Source organism: Oratosquilla oratoria, chromosome 2 (assembly GCF_046742065.1).
Source record: "Oratosquilla oratoria isolate Oo_2021 chromosome 2, ASM4674206v1, whole genome shotgun sequence".
Lineage (NCBI taxonomy): Eukaryota > Metazoa > Arthropoda > Malacostraca > Stomatopoda > Squillidae > Oratosquilla > Oratosquilla oratoria.
Window position 1 is genome coordinate 52,917,740 of NC_134778.1, and position 24,214 is coordinate 52,941,953.

Consider the following 24,214-nt stretch of genomic DNA (forward strand, 5'->3'; position numbering starts at 1 on the left):
CTTATCATGCTTATGCTTTCTTTTTTGTTTTCCTTTTATTTAATTTTTTTCATGTGATGTCATGACATAGATAAGTAAGGCATAGAACCCTGCAACTATAATTTTTATGTGATGTTCTATGGGGAGGATTTTGGTTTCTGTACACACATTTTCTATTGTGGTGTTTTTGGTGCATCCTGTTATTATTCTCAGTACTGTACTATATTTTGCATGGTTAGTATAGTGTCTATGTTTGTCCTCCTGATTATTTCATCTGATTATCTTATTTTCCTGTACAACACAAAACAGTAGTTAGTAAAATATCATTCTATACACCAAATGGCTTCTTCTCCCCTTACAAAGTAAACAGCCAGCTAACACATGCACCCATCCCAACCCATCAATCACTTCCCTTTTATTATAGCTCCTTGTGGATGAAGGGTCATTCCTGTCCCCTGCTTGCTGCCCAGGTCAAAAGCAATGTAACAAAGACACAGTACATCCACAGCAAGGCCAGCCACTTCTATTATGCAGTGACCCTCCCTCCTTGTCCCCTCATGCAGAAATAGAGAACATGAGTAGAAATCCCTTCAGGTTGCATAAATCTATTTTCCATTCACACTTATGTTTTGCCTTCTCCCTTCCCTGCTTGACAGACATTCCTCCTTAATGCAAAGCCCCTTTCACATCATCTATTCACCTCATTCTTGGTTTACACCTCTGCCTTCCACACCCTTTTTGCCAGCCTTCCTTTTTTTATTCTTTCCATGCTCATAGAGTGCACTATTATATTAACTACCTGATAAGTGGCAATTTTGCAGAACTGAATTTGTGCAGAGAGCCAGCAAGCAGGAAATAGAAGCTGTTCGCAGAGCTCCAGCAGTATTGCCAGCATGCCATGATAGATGTGGTTCAATACAATCTGCAAAAGATATTGATATTAATTAATGATACTTTAATGTTTTATGAACAAGGTCAAAATTTCCTATCTAGATTAATTCACATATATTGGTAAATTCCTATTATCTGACCTTCAAACATGTTACAAGTTGGATAAAATGAGAGAAACATCCAACCAATTGACCAACCAAACTTTCTGCAATTTGTTTGTTTCCTACTAGAACTGCTGGGCCTGTGTGGCACTGCTAGCACTGTGGGTTCTTTCAGGATGTATTTACCTAGTTGTATTATACAGGAAGAGAGCTATGCTTGTAGTGACCCGTCTTTGTATCTTTCAGCATCTAGTTTGTTCTTAAATTCTTGTATAGTTTTTGCACACACTGTTGCCTCATCCAATTTGTTCCAGATATCTACCACTCTGTATTTACCTAGTTGTATTCATTATATGGGAAGGGGAGCTATGCTCGTGGTGACCCGTTTTTGTATCTCGCAAGATCAAGTTTGTTCTTAAATTCTTGTATTGTGTTTGCACACACTATTTTTTCATCCAATTTGTTCCATATATTCATCACTGTGTGGGAAGCTGTTCTTTTTCAGGTCTCTTCTGTAGTTATCTTTTTTTTAGTTTCATTGCATGTCTTGTTTTTCCTGTCCCACTTTAATAGGTTCTCTCTATCAAGGTGTTCTTTACCTTTCATAATTCTGTAGATGGTTAGTAGGGCCCCTCATTCTCTCCTTTGTTCTAGGGTTGGCAATTCCAGTTCAGCCAGTCTTTGTTCATATGTCAGGTTTGAAAGTGTTGGGGCCATCTTTGTCATTGCTCTTTGTATTCTTTCTAATTTTCTTATATTCTTTTTTGTACTGGGTGACCATATCAGCACTGCATATTCCAGTTTTGGCCTTATCAGTGTTTGTAATATTTTCTTAATCATTTCCTTATCCAGGTATTTAAAGGCCACCTTTATTGATCTCAACAAATTGTATGTTTCTCCGACTATTTTATTTATATGTTTATCTGGCAACATGTCTTTGGTGATGATTACTCCTAGGTCCCTTTCAGAATTTACTTTCTTTACTTCTTTTCCATCAATTTTATACTGTCCTGATATTCTCTTCTTGCTTTTTCCAAATTCAATTATACTGCACTTCTTGATGTTGAATTCTACCTCCCATCTCTTGCTCCACTCTGAGACTTTGTTCAGATCACTCTGTAATGAGTCACAGTCTATTTCGGAGTTTATTCTCTTTAATAATTTTGCATCATCCGCAAAGCAGTTCATGTAACTTTCAATGCCTTCGTCCATGTCATTTACATATATAGCAAACATTATCGGAGCTAGTACTGACCCCTGTGGGACACCACTACTCATTTCTTCCCATTTTGAATATTTGTCTCTGAGCACCACTCTCATTTTTCTTCCATGTAGGAAGTCCTCCATCCAATTCAATAGTTTTCCATGTATGCCTCCTATTGTTTCCAGTTTATATAGTAATTTTCTGTGTGGTACCTTATCAAATGCCTTTTGTAAGTCCAGGAAGGCACAGTCTGCCCAGCCATCCCTTTCTTGCAATATATCTATCAATCTTGAATAGAAACAAATTAAATTAGTGGTACATGATCTTCCTTGTCTGAATCCAAATTGCCTCGGGTTCAGTATATTATTCTTCTCCAGATATTTTGTCCATCTATTTTGATGATTCTCTCACAAATTTTAACTATTGTACTCGTTAGGGACATCGGTCTATAATTTGTTGGGTCTTCCTTATTTCCCCCTCTATATATTGGCACTATATTGGCATTTTTCCAGTCTCCTGGTAGTTTTCCTTCTTTGAGTGAACATTCAATTAATCTGTATATTTTTCCTTTTAGTTCGTCCATACATTCCTTCAGTATCCAGTTTGCAACTCTGTCTGGGCCATGTGATTTGTTAAAGTCAAGCTTTGATATTTGATTACTTATTTCATTCTGAGTAATATTTAATTTCCTCAATGGAGGAAATCTTACTTCAATTCTTTGATCACAGTTTTGTAGATTTTTTCCTTTTTGGTGAATACAGATTTGAAAAGTTTGTTCATAATATCTGCCATTTCTATATATTCTGTGTATTCTGTTACCCTGACATAATTTAAGTATTTCCTGTTTATTTTTTAGCTTGCCATTTATATATCTATAAAATAATTTGGGTTGATCTTTACATTTGTCTATTATGTCCTTTTCATAATTTCTCTTCTCTTCTCTACGCATTTTTACATATTCATTACTTAGTTTGGTGTATATTTTCCATTTCTCAGTTTTTTTTCCTTTTTCCACCTTTTCCAGCCTTTATCTCTTCTGTATTTTGGCTCACTGCATTTTTTATTATACCAGGATTTTATATATAACCTTTCCTGATTTTGTCTATGTACATACTTATCCACTCCTTCATTATAGATTTCCTTTCAAATTGTCCATTTCTCTTCCACCTTTGTTTCTTCATTATTAAATTTTTTCCAATTTGCTTCTTGAAAGAATTTTCTAAGTTTCTCAAAATCTGTTTTGTTGTACAGTCTTCCTTTTCTGTGTTTTTTGTTAATTTCTATATTTGTTTCTTCATTCAGTTCTAGTTCTATTAGTATGTGATCACTTTCTCCAATTGGTATCTTGTATTCGATTTTATCCACAATTTTGGGTTCTGATGTGAATATCAAATCCAATCTTGAAGGTTCATTGTTATTTCTATATCTGGTATTTTCCTTGACCCATTGCATCAATGTGTAATCAATGGTCATTTCCAGTAATATGTTTCCCCAGTGATCTTCACCTTTCACAGTCATTTCTTCCCAACATATTTCTTTCGAGTTAAAATCACCCATAATTACCAGATTTCCTTCTTTCTTTAGTATTTCATTTAGTGTTTTTCTTGTGTCTTCCAGCATTTTGGAGTATTTACTTTCATTCCATACGTGAGTTTTAGGCGGGACATAAATCACTGCATACTTTCTATTTTTCATATCTCTATCCTCAACTCTTATCAACTCCACATTGTTCTCTCCTTCTGCAATTTTTGTCACACTTAGGCCTTTCTTGGTTAGCAACATCACTCCTCCACCCTACTTTGTTTCTGTATTTCTGACCCAACAATTATATAATCCTTGGCCTATACTATTTGGTGGTAATGATCCTTTCAATTTTGTCTCCACAATCCCCATTATATCTGGTTTTTCTTGTTCCAGATAGTCATTCAATTCATCTGTTCTTGATACCAATCTGTCTATGTTGGCATATGGTACCTTTAATTTTTTTCCTTTTCTGCCTTTTCTTCTTGCTTCTGCATTTTCTTTTCCCCTATGTACCATTTCCTCAGTCTCAAGTCCATCACTCTCAAAATAAAAAATCCTTTCTTTCATTCTCCATTCTTTTTCTTAGCTTCCTCTTTTAGTGTTTTTTCTCTCTTTTTCCTCATCATTCAGTTCCTTTTTTATCCCTAGATTTTTGTAGTTATTACCTTTTGCTAGTCTTCCTGTGTTAATATTTCTTCCACTATCCTCTGCAAATTAAGTTTTACTTTGAGAGGTCTATTCTTCTCTTCAGAATATTTTCCCATTCTGTAAATTTTTTCTATTCCCTTTTCAAGTCCTTGTCCCTCCTCCTGTATTTCTTTTAGTATTTCTCTCACTGTATTCTTCTCCTCTTTTTCCCTTTAGAACCTTATTAGTCCATGTTTCTCTTTGATACCATAGATTACAATACAATATATATATATTTTTTGTCTATTATGTCTCTTACCCAATCTCTTTTTTCATTTATTACTTCTATCACAGCGTCCTTTGTATTTACCTTTTACCTAGTTGTATTTTGCAGGAAGGGGAGCTATGCTTGTGGTGTCCCACCTTTGTATCTCGCAGTGTCTAGTTTGCTTTTAAACTCATGAATGGTTTTTGCACATACTATTTCATTATCCAGTTTGTTCCAAGTGTCCACTACTCTATGTGGAAAACTGTTTTTATTCAGTTCTCTTCTGTAGCTATGTTTTTTTATTTTCTTTCCATGTCCTCTTGTGTTTTTCTTGTCCCAGTTTAGTAAGTCCTCTCTATCAAGTACCTCTGTGCCTTTCATGATTCTGTAGATGGTCAGTGGGTCACCTCTCTCTCTTCTTTGCTCCAGCATCGGTAACTCCAGTTTAGCCAATCTCTCTGCAAGAGCAGGTGGCGTTTTTGTTGCTGCTCTCTGGATTCTTTCTATTTTCTTTATATTCTTTTTGGTACTGGGTGACCACAATGTCACCGGATACTCTAGTCTAGGCCTTATCAATGTAACCAATATTTCTTTTATCATGTCTTCGTCCAAGTATGCAAATGCAACTTTTATTCGTACTTTTGTTCATTTGTTCTTTGACTAATTCTTTAAATAGTATTTTTTGGTTTTCTTTGTCTTTCATTTGGAGCTTAATTTCATTTTTTTTTTTTTTTTTTACCAACTTTGCCTGCCTCTAATAATATCTTCTCATCAACTTCCCTCAACAAAGTTATTTATATTTGTCATCATTTTTCATCTTTTCATTATCATTTTTTACTATAGCCAGTTCCTTTTTTACTTCTTCCATTTCCTAATTAATAGTGCATTTTCCTTTCTCAATTCACTCACTTCTTTGTATAATTGGTTATGTTCCCTTTTCCATTCAACAATTTCTCTTTTCATTTCAAATATTTCTTGGTTTATTAGTATGCTTTTGAGGTCCATACCTCTTTCTGTTCTGAATCCATGGAATAATTCGTCTTCATATCTAGGACTATCAATATTATAAAAAAAAATTCTAACCACTCCCAAAGGCATTTCATACTTACTCATATCTAATCTTTTTTTGGTTGTCTCAGCGTATTTCAGTTTATCATCCTTATCATCCATTTCCCTCCTTTATTTATTTATTTTTTTATTCTTGCTAAAATTAATCACTTTGCTACATCACAGTTCCACTAACCATTGCCCCCTTTCCATCTGTTTACAACTAGATAAAGCTTCAATCTTTGGTTGATGAATCGCTAGATTTTAGCGTAAGCTAGCGAAGCATTTTTTCAGGCACATCCGATTCATTTGACTGTCAGGGTGTGTGTGTGTATTTACCTAGTTCTATTTTACGGAACAAGAGCTATGCTCATAGTGACCCATTTTCGTATCTCTCCACATCCAGTTTATTCTTATAATCTTGTATAGTTTTGCCACTAACTGTTTCTCTATTTAGTTTGTTCCAGATATCAATCACTCTATGTGGGAAGCTATTCTTTTTCAGGTCTCTTCTGTAACTGTCCTTCTTTACCTTCTTTTCTTGTCTTCTTTCTCTTCTGTCCCATTTTAATAAGTCGTCTCTATCAAGAAGTTCCATCCCTTTCATAATTCTGTAAATGGTTAACAAATCCTCTCTTTCTCTTCTCTGTTCCAGTGTTGATACATGTAATTTCTCCAATCTTTGTTTGTATGTCAAATTTGATAGTGTAGGTGCCATTTTTGTCACTGCTCTTTGGATTCTTTCTAATTTTCTAAAAAAAGAAATTGTGCTAGGTGCCCATAGTGTTGCAGCATACTCTGTCTTATTGGTGTAAAAACTATTATCTTTACCATTTCTTCATCCATGTAATCAAAGGCCACTTTCATTGATCTCAATAAGTTAAAAGTCTCTCCAAATAATTTATTGACATGTTTATTAGGTGTCAAGTCAATTGAGATAATCACTCCCAGGTCCCTTTCTGAATCGACTTTTTTGACTTCCATGTTTCCAATTTTATATTGACCTGATATTCTATTTTTGCTTTTTCCAAATCCCATTATGCTACATTTCATGTTAAAGTTCATTTCACATCTCTGACTCCAATCCCATATTTTGTCCAGGTCTTCCTGTAGCAATCTGCAATCTTCTTCTGTGCTTACTCTCTTGAGTAATTTGGCATCATCAGCAAAAAAGTTCATGTAACACTTCACTCCCTCATCCATATCATTTAAATATATGGCAAACATTGAAGGAGCCAATACAGAACCTTGCGGGATGCCACTCTTAACATCTTCCCAGTTCGAATTTTTGTCTCTAAGTACCACTCTCATTTTTCTCCCACTTAAAAAATCCTTCATCCATTCCAGTAGCTTACCTTGTATTCCTCCTATTATTTCAATTTTTCTTATTAATTTTTTATGTGGTACTTTGTCAAATGCCTTCTGCAAGTCCAAGAAGGTGCAATCTGCCCAGCCATCTCTTTCTTGTATTATCTCAATCAATCTAGAGTAAAAGCATATTAAGTTTGTGGTACATGATCTTACACTTCTAAAGCCAAATTATTTAGGTTTTACTATTTTATTTTCTTCCGGGTGTTTCGTCCATTCGTTTCTGATAACTTTTTCGCATATTTTTGTTACTGTGATTGTAAGGGATACTGGTCTGAACTTTGTAGGATCTTCTTTGTTTCCTCCTTTTTACCCAATCTAGGGTATTGGCTGCATGTTATTGTGGCAGAGTAGCAAAAGAGGGTCTGGGAGCTTTCCAACCAGTACCCTAAGGTTTGGGTCTTTTAATGTGTGTGGATGTGGTACAGATGAGAGTAAAAGGGAAGAGATAGGCAGTATGTTTGTGAGAAGAAAGATGGATGTGCTGGCTTTGAGTGAAACTAAAATGAAAGGGAAGGGCAAGTGTGAGTTTGGGAGTGTAGCTGGGAGGTACTCAGGAGTGAAGAGGGGACAAGGGAGAGAAGGGGTGGCTATACTAGTAAGTGAAGAGATAAGTAAGCATGTAGTGGAGTGGAAGGAGGTTTCATCAAGGTTGATGTGGATGAAGGTGAAGCTGGGAAGGGAGATGTGGGTTTTTGTAAGTGCGTATGGGCCTGGTAGTGAGAAGAACGTAGGGAAAGGGAGGCTTTTTGGGTAGATATAAATGAGTGCATAGAGGGATTAGGGAGAAATGTCAATGTAACTGTATTGGATGACCTTAACCACTTCACTACGGGCCAAAATCTCGCGGGCAGCATTAGCTGCCAGACATACGATGTGTCGTCATAATACTCGCATCATAAAAAATAGTCACCGCTTATATCGATCGTTCTCTCTTTCACCCGTGAATTTTGATAACCATAGAAAACGTGATGAAGACAGTTTAGAGAGTGTCATTATGCAGGGGCAACTACAATAAATATAATCAAGACCCCGATATGGCAGCCTCACGTATCCACTTGCTCCTCATGCCGCCTACGTAGGCGGCACCGTATAGAAGGGGTTAATGCTAGGGTAAGAAACAAACCAATAGATGAAGTGATTGGGAAGGAGTTCCAGGCAAAAATCGTGGTGGAGAATTGATGGTGGAGATGTGTCTTGAAAGAGAGTTGATGATAGCAAATACAGTGTTTAGGAAGAAGTCACGCATAAGTACACATGGGAGAGGGTGGTGGATGGAAGGGTGGCAGATAGAGTGTTAATGGACTACAGAGTGGTGACCAGGAGTATGGTAGGAAGAGTTATGGATGTACATGTTCTAAGGGGAGAGGGTGGGGGAATATCAGATCATTTTCTGGTGGAAGGGAAATTGAGAGTGGAGAATAGGTGGAGAAAGAGGAAAAGGGCAGAAGGTAGGGAGGTACTTAGAGTGAACTGCTTAAATGAGAAAGAAAAGGAGAATGAGTATAAGAAGAAGCTGAGAGAGGAGTGGGAGGGAGTGAAGGATAGAGTAGAACTAGGAGTGGAGGAGGAATGGGGATGGTTCAAGGAGGGAGTCATAAGGTGTGCAAAGATGGTGTGTGGAACAAGGAGGACAGGAGGAAATGGAAGGGTAGTGAGTGGTGGGATGAGGAAGCAAAGGGTGTAGAAGAGAAGAAGCAGGCATTCATAGATTGGCTACAAATTAGGACAAGGGAATCATATGAGAGGTACAAAGTAAAGAGAAAGGAAGTTAAGCATAAGATAAAGGAAGCAAAGAGGAGAGCAGATGTGAAATGGGGTAAGAATACGACAGAAAATTTTGAAAGCAATAAAAAGATGTTTTGGAAAGAAATTAAAAGAGGAAGAGGAGGCGAATCAAGTAGAGAAGAAAAGGTAAAAGGTGCAGATGGAGAGATGATAATGGAAGAGAAGGCAGTGAGAGGAAGGTGGGCAGAGTATTTTAGGGAGTTGCTAAATGTGAAGAAGGATAGGGAGGGAAAGGTAGTTGCAGTGGGAAGTGCTAAGAAAATGACCGTGATGAATGAGGAAAATGGAGGAGAAATAGGGAAGGATGAAGTGAAAGCAGCTGTTAAGATGATGAGAGCAGGTAAGGCACCTGGGTTGGATGGATGCCATGCAAGAATGTCTGAAGAAAGGAGGTACAGTGATGGTGGACTGGCTGGTAAGGTTATTTAATGTTTGTTTAAGAGAGGGTAGAGTGCCGGAGGACTGGAGGAGTGCCTGTATAGTTCCGCTTTACAAGGGAAAGGGGGACAAGTGTGAGTGTAGTAGTTTCAGAGGGATTAGTTTGTTGAGTGTAGTTTGGAAGGCTTATGGGAGGGTCTTGATTGAGAGGATTAGGAGAGGAACAGAGGGAGTAATTGGTGAGGAACAGTGTGGTTTTAGGACAGGTAGGGGTTGTGTAGATCAGATTTTTGTGGTAAGAAAATTATGTGAGAAAGCTATACAAAAAAGTAAGGATGTTTTTGGGCTTTTATGGATCTGGAAAAGGCTTATGACAGGGTAGACAGGAGGGCACTGTGGGAGGTGTTGCAGATATATGGAATAGGAGGAAAGCTGTTAAGAGCAGTCAAGAGTTTTTACGAGAGTAGTAGAGCTTGTGTTAGGATTAGAAATGGAGAGAGTGAATGGATGAGGTAAAGGTGGGACTTCGTCAGGGATGTGTTATGTCGCCCTGGCTGTTCAATCTAAACATGGGTGGGGTGGTGCGAGAGATGAATGCAAGGTCAGTGGGTCAGGGGTTGGAGATGGTTAAAGAAAATGGAGAAAAGTGGGAAATAACCCAGTTGTTGTTTGCTGATGACACTGCACTTGTAGCAGGATCAGAGGAGGGATTGAGGATGTTAGTGACAGAGTTTGAGAAGGTGTGTGAAAGAAGGAAGCTGAAGTGGGTAAAAGTAAGGTGATGAGATGTACAAGGGGAGAGAGTGACAGCAGGCTGGAAGTGAGCATTAAGGGTGAGAGACTGGAGGAGGTGGATAGTTTTAGATACTTGGGTGCGAATGTGGCAGGAAAGGGTGGAGTGGGTGTGGAGGTAAAATGTAGATTGAGAGAAGCGAGTAAATGCCTTGGTGGATTAAAAAGTGTAATGAGAAATAGACATCTGGGAATGGATGCTATGAGGAGGTTATATGAAGGAGTGATTGTGCCAACAGCACTGTATGGGGTAGAAACATGGAACATAAGAGAGGAAGAGAGAAGGAGTTTGAATGTGTTTGAGATGAAATGTCTGAGAAGTATGATAGGGGTTACTAGGCTAGATAGAGTGAGAAATGAGGTGAGGAGGAGAACAGGGGTGAAAAGGGAACTGAGAGATAGGGTTGATGAAAGAGTATTAGGATGGTTTGGACACATGGAATGAGTGAAGAAAGATTAGTAAAAGAGGTGTGGAAGGCAGAGGTGGAAGGAGTGAATATGAGGGGGCGTCCTAGGATGAGATGGATGGATGGGGTGAAAGGGGCTTTACAAAAGAGAGGAATGTCTGTTGAGGAAGGACAGGAGAGGACAGAAGATAGGGGTGAATGGAGAGGGGTTGTGTATGGATGATGCTGTGATGCATGAGGGGGAGTGAATGGGGGATGGGAGGTGAGGAAGTATGTATGAGAAAAAATTTGACACAGCCCGAAGGGATTTCTCCCCGTCTTCTTTTCTGAATGAGGGGAAGGAGAGGGGGGGGTTGCCGAATTTATTAAGCAGCCTTGCTGTGGATGTGCTGTGTCTTGTGACACTGCTTCTGACCCAGGGCAGTGGACAGGATGCAGGGATGACCCGTCATCCAGGAGGTGCCAAGATAAGCGGGAGGGAGAAAGGTGGAGGGGAGTGGAATATGTAGGGAATGGAGTGGGTGGAAGTGGTTTCTATGCCTTTTTCTTTTTGGCTACACCCAGTGTAAGGGGGAAAATGCCTTGGTATATGTATGTATATACTATGTTTGTATCTTGAGGTACCTTTCCTTCTTTGACTGAAAAGTCTATCATCTTGTATAATTTGTCTGTCAGTTCATCTATACACTCTTTCAGTATCCAATTTGCAATTCAATCTGGTCCATGCGATTTCCTAGCATCTAGGTTTTTATTTTGTCTCTTATTTCTTTCTGTGTTACCTTTATTTCTTTCATTTTAGGGGATCTTTCTTGTTGTCCATCTCCCCAAAATTGTGAGCTCTCAATTGTAAAAACAGACCTGAAATGTCCAATCATAACTTCTGCCATTTCTGTGTTGTCTATATATTCTTTATCTCCATACAGTTTTACAATTTTGTGTTTATCCTTTAATTTGTCATTTACATATCTGTAAAAGAGTTTAGGTTGATCCTTACACATGTCTATAATATCTTTTTCATACTTTCTTTTTTCTTTCCAGCATATATTCATATTTGTTTCTATGTTTTATATATGTTTGCAATTTGGATGTTTTTCTGTCTCTTTTCCATCTTTTCCTGACTTTGTCTCATCTGCCTTTAGCCTCACTGCACCTTTTGTTATACCAACACTTTGTATAAATTTCTTTTTGCTTCTTCTTTGGTACATATTTATCAATTCCTTCCTTGTATTCTTTGAATACGTTCCATTTGTCTTCCATCTTTGTTTCCTCTTTAGAGACTTTATCCCAGTTTGCGAGTAAATGCCTTGGTGGATTAAAAAGTGTAATGAGAAATAGACATCTGCGAATGGATGCTAAGAGGAGGTTATATGAAGGATTGATTGTGCCAACAGCACTGTACGGGGCAGAAACATGGAACATAAGAGAGGAAGAGAGGAGTTTGAATGTGTTTGAGATGAAATGTCTGAGAGGTATGATAGGGGTTACTAGGCAAGATAGAGTGAGAAATGAGGAGGTGAGGAGGAGAACAGGGGTGGAAAGGGAGCTGGGAGATAAGGTTGATGAAAGAGTATTGGATGGTTTAGACACATGGAAAGAATGAGTGAAGAAAGATTAGTAAAAGAAGTGTGGAAGGCACAGGTGGAAGGAGTGAATATGAGGGAGTGTCCTAGGATGAGATGGATGGATGGGGTGAAAGGGGCTTTACAAAAGAGAGGAATGTCTGTGGAGGAAGGATGGGAGAGGACATGGTTCACTGCAAAAATATTCAAGAACTGGTACTTCAACCATGCAGTGCCGGAAATCATCAACTACCAGACTCAGGTGCTGAACATCAGTCATGACCGTGTTTGGGCCCTTTTGCTGCTCGACAACGCACCTGTGTACCCACCGCCTCTGAACTTGTTGCTGACAATGGACGCATCCAGGTGAAATATCTGCCAGCAAACACCACTTCCCTCATCCAGCCCATGGATCAAGGAATAATTGTCGCTTTCAAGAGTCTGTATCGACTGTAGTGTATTCACATTAAAGAAATGTTTAGGTTAATGGCGATATGCGCCTTCTGTTTCTGTTTTGTTAAATGTTGAATTCGCGCGCTTCCCGGAGCGCCATAATGTAAACAGAGTGTAAAATACACACAGTGCCGGAAGCCTATGTTTCCTTCAACTCTTCCGTGTGACAATGAAGAACAGGGAAACTAATTGGCACATAAGGAAAAGCCAATACACAACAATGGCGACGAGGATCAAAGTGTTTTTTCTGGTGGTTTAGGCCAGAAACAGTGATGAACGGTCTATATGCAGGAAAACTTTCTTCAGCTACGCGCGTCATAACGCCGGGGTAAGCTACGCTAGAGGTGACCACACAGGGTGTAGGTGCCTTTGCTTATATGGCTTCCTGTTACACAGCACCGGACATCACTTGTTTTCTCCTACATGAGAGGAGAAAGGGTTACAATTTCCTAAAGTGTCTGATAGTTTTCTAGCCACGAAGCTAGACCAGGGTGAAAGATGGCATCTTCAAACAAGATTGGGCCGTTTAACCCTGAAGAACTCCCTTTTGATGTCTACTTGGCTTTGTTTGAAGCCCATGTAGCCACACAGGATATAACTGATGCTGGCAAGAAGAAGAATCAGTTATTTGTGTCCATAGGCACCAAAATGTTTGGAATTTTAGCAAATTTAACAGCACCAGATATGCCAACTACGAAGACATATGATGAGCTGATAGAATTAATGAAAAAACATTTCATTACAAAGCCATCCTATCACCGAAGTTTGTGTTCATTCCAACAACGACGTAAAGTTGAAAAAGAAACTGTGAAAGAGCTCTATGCAGACTTGAAGAGACTGGCAAAGGATTGCAACTTCGGCACCATGTTTGATGCCAGGCTGAGAGACCAGCTGTTTATGGCTGTGGACCATGAACCCTATTTCAAATATCTACTTGCCGAAGACCTGAAACTAGAAGCATTAACATCTTCAACACTCCTAGAACGCATTCTGTTGCTTGAAAAAGCTCGTATGGGGGAAGGAGAGACAGGTAATCACAGTTCATCTGGTACAGTACAAAAAGTGCATAACAAGACTGTGTCAAAGTGTAAGCATTGTGGTTTCCCACATCCAAGTTTTGCTTGTAGGTTTAAAGACTCGGAATGCCACTATTGTGGTCGACAGGGTCATTTAGAAAAAAAAATTAGATTTAAGCAAAAGGATGCATACAAGCAAAATAGCTCTAAAAGTTTTAAGAATAAAAACGTCAAATCAGTTTCTGAACAGGAACCAGAGCATGAAGAACACCAGTGTAGTGCTAATAATGTTGTTGATAAAAGCATGTTGCTGAAAGTTTCTTGTAATTGTCTAAAATCTGTTAAACCAGAAATGTACAATTTTGTATTAAATGATAAATCTATACCTTTAGAGATATATCCTGGTTCATGTGTTTCACTGATAGGTGAAAATTGGATAAAAGTACTAAATTTTAAAATGACTCCATCTTCCAAAGAATTGACTGCTTATGGAGGTCATCAAATAAAGGTAAAAGGTCAAGTTGATCTTGTAGTAAGGTTTAATAACTATAGTACAAATCATGTATTTTTTGTTACTGATTCACACTGTAATGATTTATGTGGAAGAGATTTGATGAACAAAGTAGGCATAAAGATAACTGGTTTAGATGAAGCTTTGAAAGTGAATTCAGTAAATGACATGGATGTTTCTGATAATCCTAAACAACTTTTGGATAGTTATAAAGTAAATGACAATTTACCTATTAAAGGAGTTGAAGCTAGAATATATGTGAAAAAAGATGCTACTCCTAAATTCATCAAAGCAAGGCTAGTGCCCTTAGCACACAGAGTTAGTTGATATTGCCATACAGGAGCTTGTAGAAAATAAAGTCATAGAACCTGTAGATTATAGTGATTGGGCTTCACCCATTGTACCCGTCTTGAAAGATTCAGGAAAAATGAGAATTTGTGCTGATTTTAAGCATTTGAATGGTCAAATTAATATTGAGAAATACCCACTACCTAAGCTTGATGAAATGTTGGCTACAGTTGGAGATAATAAGGTGTTCTGTAAGCTTGACTTGTGTAATGCATATTTGCAAATGAAGGTGTCTGAAGGAGACCAAAAATACCTTGTTATCTCAACTGAAAGGGGATTGTTTAAATACAAAAGAATACCTTTTGGACTGGCATCAGCGCCGGGAATTTTTCAAAGGTACATATCACAGTTATTAAGTGATATTGATGGTTTAATTGTTTATTTAGATGACATCCTTATATGCGCCAAGTCGAGAGAAGACCAAAGTGATAAAGTTAAGCTTGTTTTGAATAAATTGGCTGAAGCTAATGTCAAGTTGAATCTGGGAAAATGTCATTGATTTCCTTGGTTATGTAATTTCTGGAGAAGGCTTATCTCCATCACCAAATAAGGTTAAAGCTATTCAGGATGCTCCTGTACCAGAAAACTTGCATGAGCTACAGTCATTTCTTGGATTAGTCACCTACTATAGTAGATTTATCCCTAAGTTTTCCGAAATTTTGTCACCACTCTATGATTTAACAAAAAACAATGTCAAGTTTGTATGGTCAAACCAGTGCCAAGTAGCTTATGATGTCATTAAAGAAGCTTTATGTAAATCTAATGTCTTATCATGCTTTACAGGAAAGTCAAAATTGATTCTAGAATGTGATGCTTCTCCAGTAGGTGTAGGGTGTGTATTGATACAGGTTGAAAATAATGTTGAAAAACCTATTGCATTTGCTAGTAAAAAACTTACTTCTGCTGAGAAAAATTACTCACAGACGGACCGGGAAGGGCTAGCATTAGTGTTTGGTGTCACAAAGTTTCAATACTATCTATTAGGTAGGAATTTTGAGTTGAGAACGGATCATAAACCACTGCTTGGATTATTTGGAAAAAACAAAGCAATTCCAATCAATTCAAATGCAAGATTAATCCGGTGGTCTGTTCTGTTGTCACAATATATCTATGATCTTGTTCATAAAAGTGGTAAAACCAATGTGGTTGCTGATGCTTTGAGTAGGTTACCTATTAATGATTGAATCAATTCAGGTACACCACCAGAATATGTGAAACTTATAGAAAATTTCAATGCTTTTAACTTTTCTTTTGAAGCTGTACAGAAAATGACAAAAGCAGACCCTGTACTGAGTAAATTAATTTCTCAGGTAAAATTTGGATGGACTAACAACTCGGATGTATGTAGAGAATATTCTCATGTTAAAAATTATTTATCAATTCTTAAGGGTGTTGTTCTATTTAAAAATAGAGTTATTGCTCCATCTGCCTTAAGAGCTAAAGTGTTAGAGCTACTGCATTCCAGTCATAATGGAATTGTGGCAATGAAAGCTGAAGCCAGAGAAAACATTTGGTGGCCCAGGCTTTCTGATGATATTGAAGAGCTTGCAAAGAGTTGTAATGAATGTAGTGTTAGAAATAATCAAGTTTCTTCTAGCAAATTGATGTGGAATTTTGCTAGTAAGCCTTGGAGTAGGATTCACATTGATTATTGTGGACCAATAGAAAATAAGTATTTTTTGATCTTAGTAGATTCTTATTCTAAGTTTATTGATGTTCAATATACTTCAAGCATGACAAGTGCTAATACTATGGAATTGTTAAGAAAAAGCTTTGCTAATTTTGGTATTCCTGATGTCATTGTTTCGGATAATGCTGCTTATTTTGTTTCTGCTGATATCAAAGAGTTTTATGAAAGGAATGGAATAAAACTGATCAATCCAGCTCCTTTGAACCCAGCATCTAATGGATTAGCAGAGAGATTTGTTAAAAGTTTTAAACAGGGAATGCTAAAATATCACAGTGGATCAATTAACACAAGAGTTAGTAGGTTTCTGTATAACAATAGGAGAACCATTCATTCAGGTACAAAAGAAAGCCCTGCAGAAATGATGTTTCACAGAAAATTTAAATCTCCTCTGGACATATGTAAAACGACTAAAACAAAGGAGGAAGAGAGTGTGCTAGTTAACAAGAAGAATGCTCTTGATTGTGTAGAAAGCAGATTTGAAGTTGGGCAAGCAGTTTTTGCAAAAAACTATTCTAGAGGTGAACCTTGGTTACCAGGCATTATTATTGAGGTTACAGGTGTCAGAAACTATGTTGTAAAAGTGTTAACCGAAAGTGGAGATTTAATTTGGCGTAGACATTGTGATCAATTGAAAGCTAGGTATAATACTATTGAAAATGGAAAATCACCAGTTTCTGCATCTTCTCTGTTTAATTATCAAGTTGAAAATTCACTTATTAAACCAACTATTAGCAGTAATGTTGGAAACAAGGAAACTGTAAATGACTGTGTTGGCAGTGATACCATTTTGCAACCTGCAGGTGCCACTGAAGTACTTCCTAATCATAACATTGACAAATCTGTTAATGAACCTTATGTTCCTACTGAGCCTCTATTGAGGAGGTCAAATAGGTCAGTGAAACCTAGTAAAAGGTTAATAGAAACCATGTAACATTTTATTTTGTGTAAATCCATCAAAAATAAGAGGGGAGGAATATGTAGTGTATTCACATTAAAGAAATGTTTAGGTTAATGGGATATGCGCCTTCTGTTTCTGTTTTGTTAAATGTTGAATTCGCGCGCTTCCCGGAGCGCCATAATGTAAACAGAGTGTAAAATACACACAGTGCCGGAAGCCTATGTTTCCTTCAACCCTTCCGTGTGACAATGAAGAACAGGGAAACTAATTGGCACATATGGAAAAGCCAATACATAACATCGACATAAATTCCTTGAAGAGGTGACAGTTGTTGTGGATGAGGACAGGAATGTGGGGGAACTCACACTGGCAAACCTGAAACGGTACAATCTTCTGTCAGTGTTGCACATCAACGCAGCCTGGAAAGAGATCTCTGTGTCGACTCTAGCTAGTGATTGGAATCGCCTGCTGCATGCGGGTGAGACGGTGGTCGACTTTGACGGGTTCGAGGCAAGCAACTTTCACCATCAATACAAGCAGGTGAAGCGGCCACAGAAGAGGACGTGCAAGACTGGCTAGAGTGTGACGAAGGAGACCCTGGGATGCATGTACAAACCGAAGAAGAAATTGCTGAAGAGGTGATGCACCCAGACGAGCCTCACTCTGATAGTGATGATGATGATAATGATGAGGTTGTTCTTGAGGCAAGGCCTAAGTTTTCTGAGGCCAGGGCAAGCCTTGAAGTGCTCCTGGATTTTATTGAGCATCCTGCTGCTGACGAAGAAATGCGCAGCTACACCTCATCATTACGGATGATTCGAGAAATGCTGATCAGAAAACACAGCAAGTGGCCGATGAGGCAGACCAAGCTGGACACCTTCTTCAGGGTAACAACATCATCTCGTGAGGACGCACCATGCCCAGGGCCATCGACTCATCACGACTCGTCATCACCACCACCACCACCAAAATCAACTCATGAGGACTCACCACACCCAGGGCCATTGACTCGTCACGAGTCATCATCACCACCACCACCACCATCGACTTGTGACAACTCACCACCACCACCAACTCGCTCTCCTCCAGCAACACCTCAGTCAACTCCGTCACCACCACTGCCACCACTGCCCACACCATGATGTAATCATGTAGTACAGTACTGTGTGTGTGGGTTTTTTTATATACACATTAATGTACACGTGTGTTTATACATTTATTTACAATAAAACAAGTGTATTGGGCACAATAAATTTTTTTTTTGTATTTTAACCTTCGTTTTCTTTTATAATAATGGCTCAAAAAAAAAAAAATTCGTGTATCCGTCACGGCCGTGGCTCAATTGATCCAGATATGGGAGGGATTACTGTATAAGCTATTTCTAATTTCCTTTCTTCTCATCTTTTTCTGTCTTCTTTGTTTCCTTTTTCCTTATACAGATGCTCCTCTACTTACGTTCATTCGTTTTACGTGTTTTCGATTTTACGTTTGATCTGACTGTAAAAAAGTTTTTATAAAAGAAAAAACTTTTGAGTGAATTTTTTAATTTAGCGCGCTCTCCGTAGTACAAAACGTTCAAATGATACTTACGCATGATGCTGCGTCCATTGTTTACATGGCACAAACGACAGACTGAACGTGCCTTGCCTCCTCCTCCTCCTCCACCATCTCACTTTATGTTGCTTGAATTTAATTTATTTGAAATTAATGTTATTATTTTACAATGTTATGTTTATAATTAATGATTTAGGGGTGTTTTATAAGATACGGTAATAGATTTTATGGATGTATAGTACACTTTGAACGGTCATACATTATTGGAACGTTACGTTCGGCCGTTCGGAACGTAACTAAAACGCAAGTTGAGGAGCGTCTGTATACCATTTTCTCAGCCTCAGGTCCACCACTCTCCAATTTTTTTTTTTTTTTTTTCAGTTTCAGTTCTCTTTTTGTTTTTTCATTTGCTTTGTTACTATACCCGTTGCACTGAGATCTGACCGTTAGGGCGGAGCACTGGGAGTTCCCCTGTGGTGCCACATATAATTATTTTATAATTTTATTTTATAATTTTATAATGTTGCCTCATATGGTTATATTATAATTTTTGTCACACACCACCACTGAGGTAAAAATCAAAGCAATGTTTTCTATACAAAGATTTCGTTTCTTTAAGTCTAGATATGGCATATGTGCATGAGAGAGCGACGTTGCCGCTACATCTAATCTCTGGCCCCGCCCCCCCTCACACTGCATTCAGAAAACATTGCATCCACATGCACGTTCTCGCCATGGATGCCCACATGTGGCAACACCGGGAAATCTCCTAGCCCCGCCTTATCGGTCATTTCTCCTTGCGCTGACTATAAGTTCTTTTTCTTTTTCTTCCACACTCATTTCTTTTTTTATCCATATATTTTTGTAATGTGCACTATTTGCTAATTTCATTGTTCTGGATAGTACTTCCTCTGCAATTGTTTGAGATCTAAGCTTTACTTTCAGTGGCCTGTATTGTATTTCTTTAGAGTATCTACCTATCCTATAGGTCTCCTTGATTTCCCTATGCAAGCCTTGTCCTTCCGCTTGTAATTCTTTCAGAATTTCCTTAGCGATCTCTTTCTCCTCCTTTTCCCTCTGATATCTAGGTACATCATGCTTCTCTTTAATGCCATAGATTACAATGCATCTTTTTTATCTACTGTGTCCCTAACTAAGTTGCCTTTCTCTTTAATTACTTGGACCATCGTTTCCTTGGTATTTTCCTTGACCTGTTGCTCCATTATTTCATGAGGATGGATGGAGTGAGAAATGAAGAGGTGAGACAGAGAGTGGAGGAGGAGTGAGGGTAGGAGAGCTGGATGATAAGGTTGATCAAAGAATCCTGGGTTGGTTTAGGCATATAGAAAGAATGAGTGAAGAAAGACAAACAAAACAAGAGTGTGGAAGGTAGAAGTGAATGGAGTGAATTCAAGGGGAAGACCAAGAATATGAAGGATTGATGAGGTGAAGGGGGCCTTGGATACAAGGGGAATGTCTGTTAAACAGAGAAAGTAGATGGTGAGAGATAATGCAGTCTGAATGGATTTCTTGTCAGCTTTGTAAATTCTTAGAGTGGATGAGGGAGAGGTTACTATATAATGAAGTGGTAGGGGTAAACCAGATTTGGCTATTGGGCCCTACTCAAGAAGTACTGTTTCTTGCTGCACTGCTTCTGACCCAAGCAGTGAACAGGAGATTGGGATGACCCTTCATCCACATGAAGCTACAATAGAAGGGGAAACAAATGAGTGGTAGATAGGCATGGGATGGGTGAAGGGTGAGTGCATGTCTTAACTAGGTCACCTCCCCCCAATACACACACACTCATAAGAAGTAATAGGCCTTGTGGTATATGTATGTCTCATTTTTATGGGGAAGATTTTGCTTTCTGCATGAAAATGTTCTACTGGGATGGTTTTAATGTATCCTGTTATAACTTTTAATACCTTGTTTTGTGCTGTTTGTAGATGTCTTTGTTGTTTTTATTGTTGGGAACCATGCTGCAGAGGCATAGTCAATGGTGGTTTTTGTGAGGGATTTGACAACTGTGATTATTGTTTCTTTCTACTGCCCAAAGTCAGTACTTGCTACTCATTAACCCTCTCTTTAGGATTTTAGTGTTTGTCCATAGATAGAAGTTGCTACTCAGTTTAACTTTTGGATATTTCTTTGATTGACTAAGTATTTCAGCGGCTTTGACCCATCGTTTTTCGCTCATATTTCCGAAATAATAATTCACATCAGCATGGTATATTAGCACAGCCTAGTTCACACCCTGCCATAATTTTTGACGTTATATTGCATTCACAAGTGTATTTAATTACGGTGTTTACTCTTGATATTAAGTGTGTCGTAACCGACACCCGTGAAGTAAATCGAACAAGTGAATTTGGGATACACGAGGTAGTTTGTGATGACGTCACGACTTCACCTGTTCGATTTACTTCACGGGTGTCGGCTACGACACACTTAATATCAAGAGTAAACGCCGTAATTAAATACACTTGTGAATGCACTATAACGTCAAAAATTAGGGCAGGGTGTGAATTAGGCTGTGCTAATATATCATACTGATGTGAATGGTTATTTCGGAAATATGAGCGAAAAACGATGGGTCAAAGCCGCTGAAATACTTAGTAGGGTTGTTTTAGGTGAGCAATGTCAAACAATTTCTTAATAATGTAACTTAATCCTCATTTGTAATTGTAGCTACTACAAAACAGAAACAAAGAAAAACATATCTGAGCTTACCCAGTAAGAATCAGAGGAAGAATACGGTGCCAATAGGAGTAGCGATCTGGCAACTTTAATGCCAGGATGCCACCAACAGATACGACTGCTAATCGAACTTGTGGTAAATCTAGAAAGCACTGAGTCAATGGCCCACTTATTTCCTCCAGTCCTTTATCTTCACCATAAAGTGCAATGTCTCCTGAAAGTTACCATGTAAAAGAAAATTAAAAAAAATACAATACTACTATAGAAATACATAATAGTGATAGTTACAATGGTAATAGTTCCTGTGGAGGAAACAATGATTTTGTTATTGACAGCAACACTTAATGGCAGTGAAAGTGGTGGTTATGGGTTAGTGAGAGTGATGGCAATGGTAAGAGTACAATAATAACTTTAGTAATTATTTGATCACATTTCTGTGACTGGAAACCCAAACCAACACAGTGGCTGGCATCAGTCTCTGAACACTTCCATAGATCAATCAATCCATTGCCCCTGGTATCTCAAAGAATTACAAAGGACGAGCATGATGACACAAAACCTTTTGGTCCACAACTAGGTCAGATATGGGGGGAAAAAAGATAATAAAAAAATGAAATAAATATATATATATATATATATATATATATTTATATATATATATATATATATATATATATATATATATATATGTATGTATATATACAGTACTCATCAAAAGTTTGCAACCACTGCCCCGAGTGGTTGCAAATTTTTGACAAAAAAAGAATGGTGTTTTTGGGGGTCTACCATGTTTTTCAAGATCTTTGCGACCACATACATCTATTATGGGATGCCTCAAGGACATGCCAGATCCTGCAGCAAACCCTCAGTGTGCTGTGAGCACTCCAGGTGCAAGGTTATTTGTGACGCTCCACTCCATGAGGTCCCCTTTATTTGATGAGTGGTGGGTGCTCATACATGATTTTAGGGCTCATTATGCCAAATCCGAACTGTTGAATGACCATTTGCCAGCGTGTTTTGAGCTGTGTCAGGCCAGGGTCTTTCAACAGGATGTTGCAACATCTCACATGGCTAGGCCTGTTGTCCAGTGGCTGCGGGATTGTCAGGTACCCTTTATTGAAGATTGGCCTGGCAATAGCCCAGACAATAATCCTATTGAAAACCTCTGGGCTATTGTTAAGAAAGATTTACAAGGCAAGGACATCAGCTCCATTCCACGGCTGGAGGCAGCTATCCAGGAATCTTGGAACAAAATACCAGCTGCCACCATCAAGAATAAGGGTGGCCCAATCAGGTATTAGTCAAAGTAAATAAACACATTTTCATTGATGTTTTTTTTTTTCATATCTTGGTAGGGGAGTGGGATGGAAGGGTGTGGTAGCAAACTTTTGACAAGTACTGTATATATGGGTAAATATATGTATATATGTAAATATATATATATAAATATATATATATATACATATATATATATACAGTCGAACCTCGAAAGCCCGGACCCCGAATGCCCGGACCCTCGTATGACCGGTCGAAATGAACAAAGGGCGGACTTTTCAAGCAAAGTTTCCTATTTGTCCGGTAGGTGGCAGCGATGGCCGTACACGTGTACTCAAACCCGGCCCAGTCAAGCCGCCACCAGGGCTGCCATTTCGTAGAATTTTGTATCAAAACGTAGTAAAATAGCGGCATGTGACAACTGCACAAGGACATGAGGAAATTTTTTCTACATAGCGGGCTGTTAAAAACATTCAAAAACTCAATCTTTTGTTTAAAAATCATAGAACTAGTCATCAAATAATAAATGGTACATCAAAATATGACTTTTATTGGTAATTGTGTTACTTATAAAATATTATACCCCAAAAGATACGTTTTTACGGTGTAGAAAAAAATTCTACGCTAAAGTTTCAGCTTTCTTTTAGCACCAGGGCTGCCGTTTCGTAGAATTTTGTACCAAAACGTAGTAAAATAGCGGCATGTGGCAACTGCACAAGGACATGAGGAATTTTTTCTACATATCAGCTGGCTGTTAAAAACATTCAAAAACTCAAACTTTTGTTTAAAAATCATAGAACTAGTTATCAAATAATAAATGGTACATCAAAATATGACTTTTATTGGTAATTGTGTTACTTATAAAATATTATACCCCAAGAGATAAGTTTCAGTTTTCTTTTAGCGATAATAATATTAAAGAAAAAATATATCTTACTGAATATGTTAGGGCATGGGGGCCTTATATACATTTAAGAATAAAAAAACTAGAACCAACATTTTGTCAAAGTTTGACAAGTATATATCTTGCTATGAAAGTCTGCACACGCCCGAGAAAAATGTATGCCCCGGTATGGCAACACTCCCATTCTACACGGCAGTGTAGAAAACGCGGCAACCCTGGCCGCCACCACTGTCCCGTGTGCATACCTTCCGATATTTACAGTATGTAATAAAAAATATAGTACAGTACACTGTATGTACAGTACATTTACATGCCTGTATTACAGTTATTATTACAGAATTATTAGTATTATAGTATTATTATTACAGTATTGTTATTATTACAGTGTTAGAGTATTATTCTTATGTGTTTCTATGCCATATAATTCATTACCTATACGTATACCGCTACGAAAATCTACAGGTGTTAGGGCGACATTTTCAATGACCGGACTTTTGGCATGACCGTAATGCCCTTCCCCCCAATTAGTCCGAGCTTTCGAGGTTCGACTGTATATATACATATATATATAAATATATATATATATATATATATATATATATATATTTACCTAGTTGTATTTTACGGGCCTGGAGCTATGCTCGTTATGACCCGTTTTTGTATCTCTCTACATCTAGTTTGCTTTTGAATTCGTGTATATTTCTGGCATTAACTGTTTCACTGTTCAATTTGTTCCAGACGTCAATCACTCTGTGTGGGAAGCTGTTCTTTTTCAGGTCTCTTCTATAACTGTCTTTAGTTTCTTTGCATGTCCTCTTGTTTCTCTTTTGTCCCATTTTAATAGGTTATCCCTATCAAGAACTTCCATTCCTTTGATAATTCTAAAGATGGTCAACAAATCACCTCTCTCCCTTCTCTGTTCTAGTGTTATC

At 38.1% G+C, this 24,214-nt stretch overlaps 1 protein-coding gene across 1 annotated transcript in view; it reads right to left on the reverse strand.

The window, feature by feature from the left end:
* Dnaaf5 (Dynein axonemal assembly factor 5) overlaps positions 1-24,214 on the reverse strand; it is a 66,728-nt gene that overhangs the window by 19,986 nt on the left and 22,528 nt on the right. The window contains exons 2-4 of the mRNA XM_076208254.1: positions 21,137-21,317; positions 6,997-7,124; positions 779-901 (exon numbers count right to left, since the gene is read on the reverse strand). Coding sequence (XP_076064369.1) covers positions 779-901; positions 6,997-7,124; positions 21,137-21,317 — 432 coding nt within the window. The remainder of the gene's footprint in view (positions 1-778; positions 902-6,996; positions 7,125-21,136; positions 21,318-24,214) is intronic.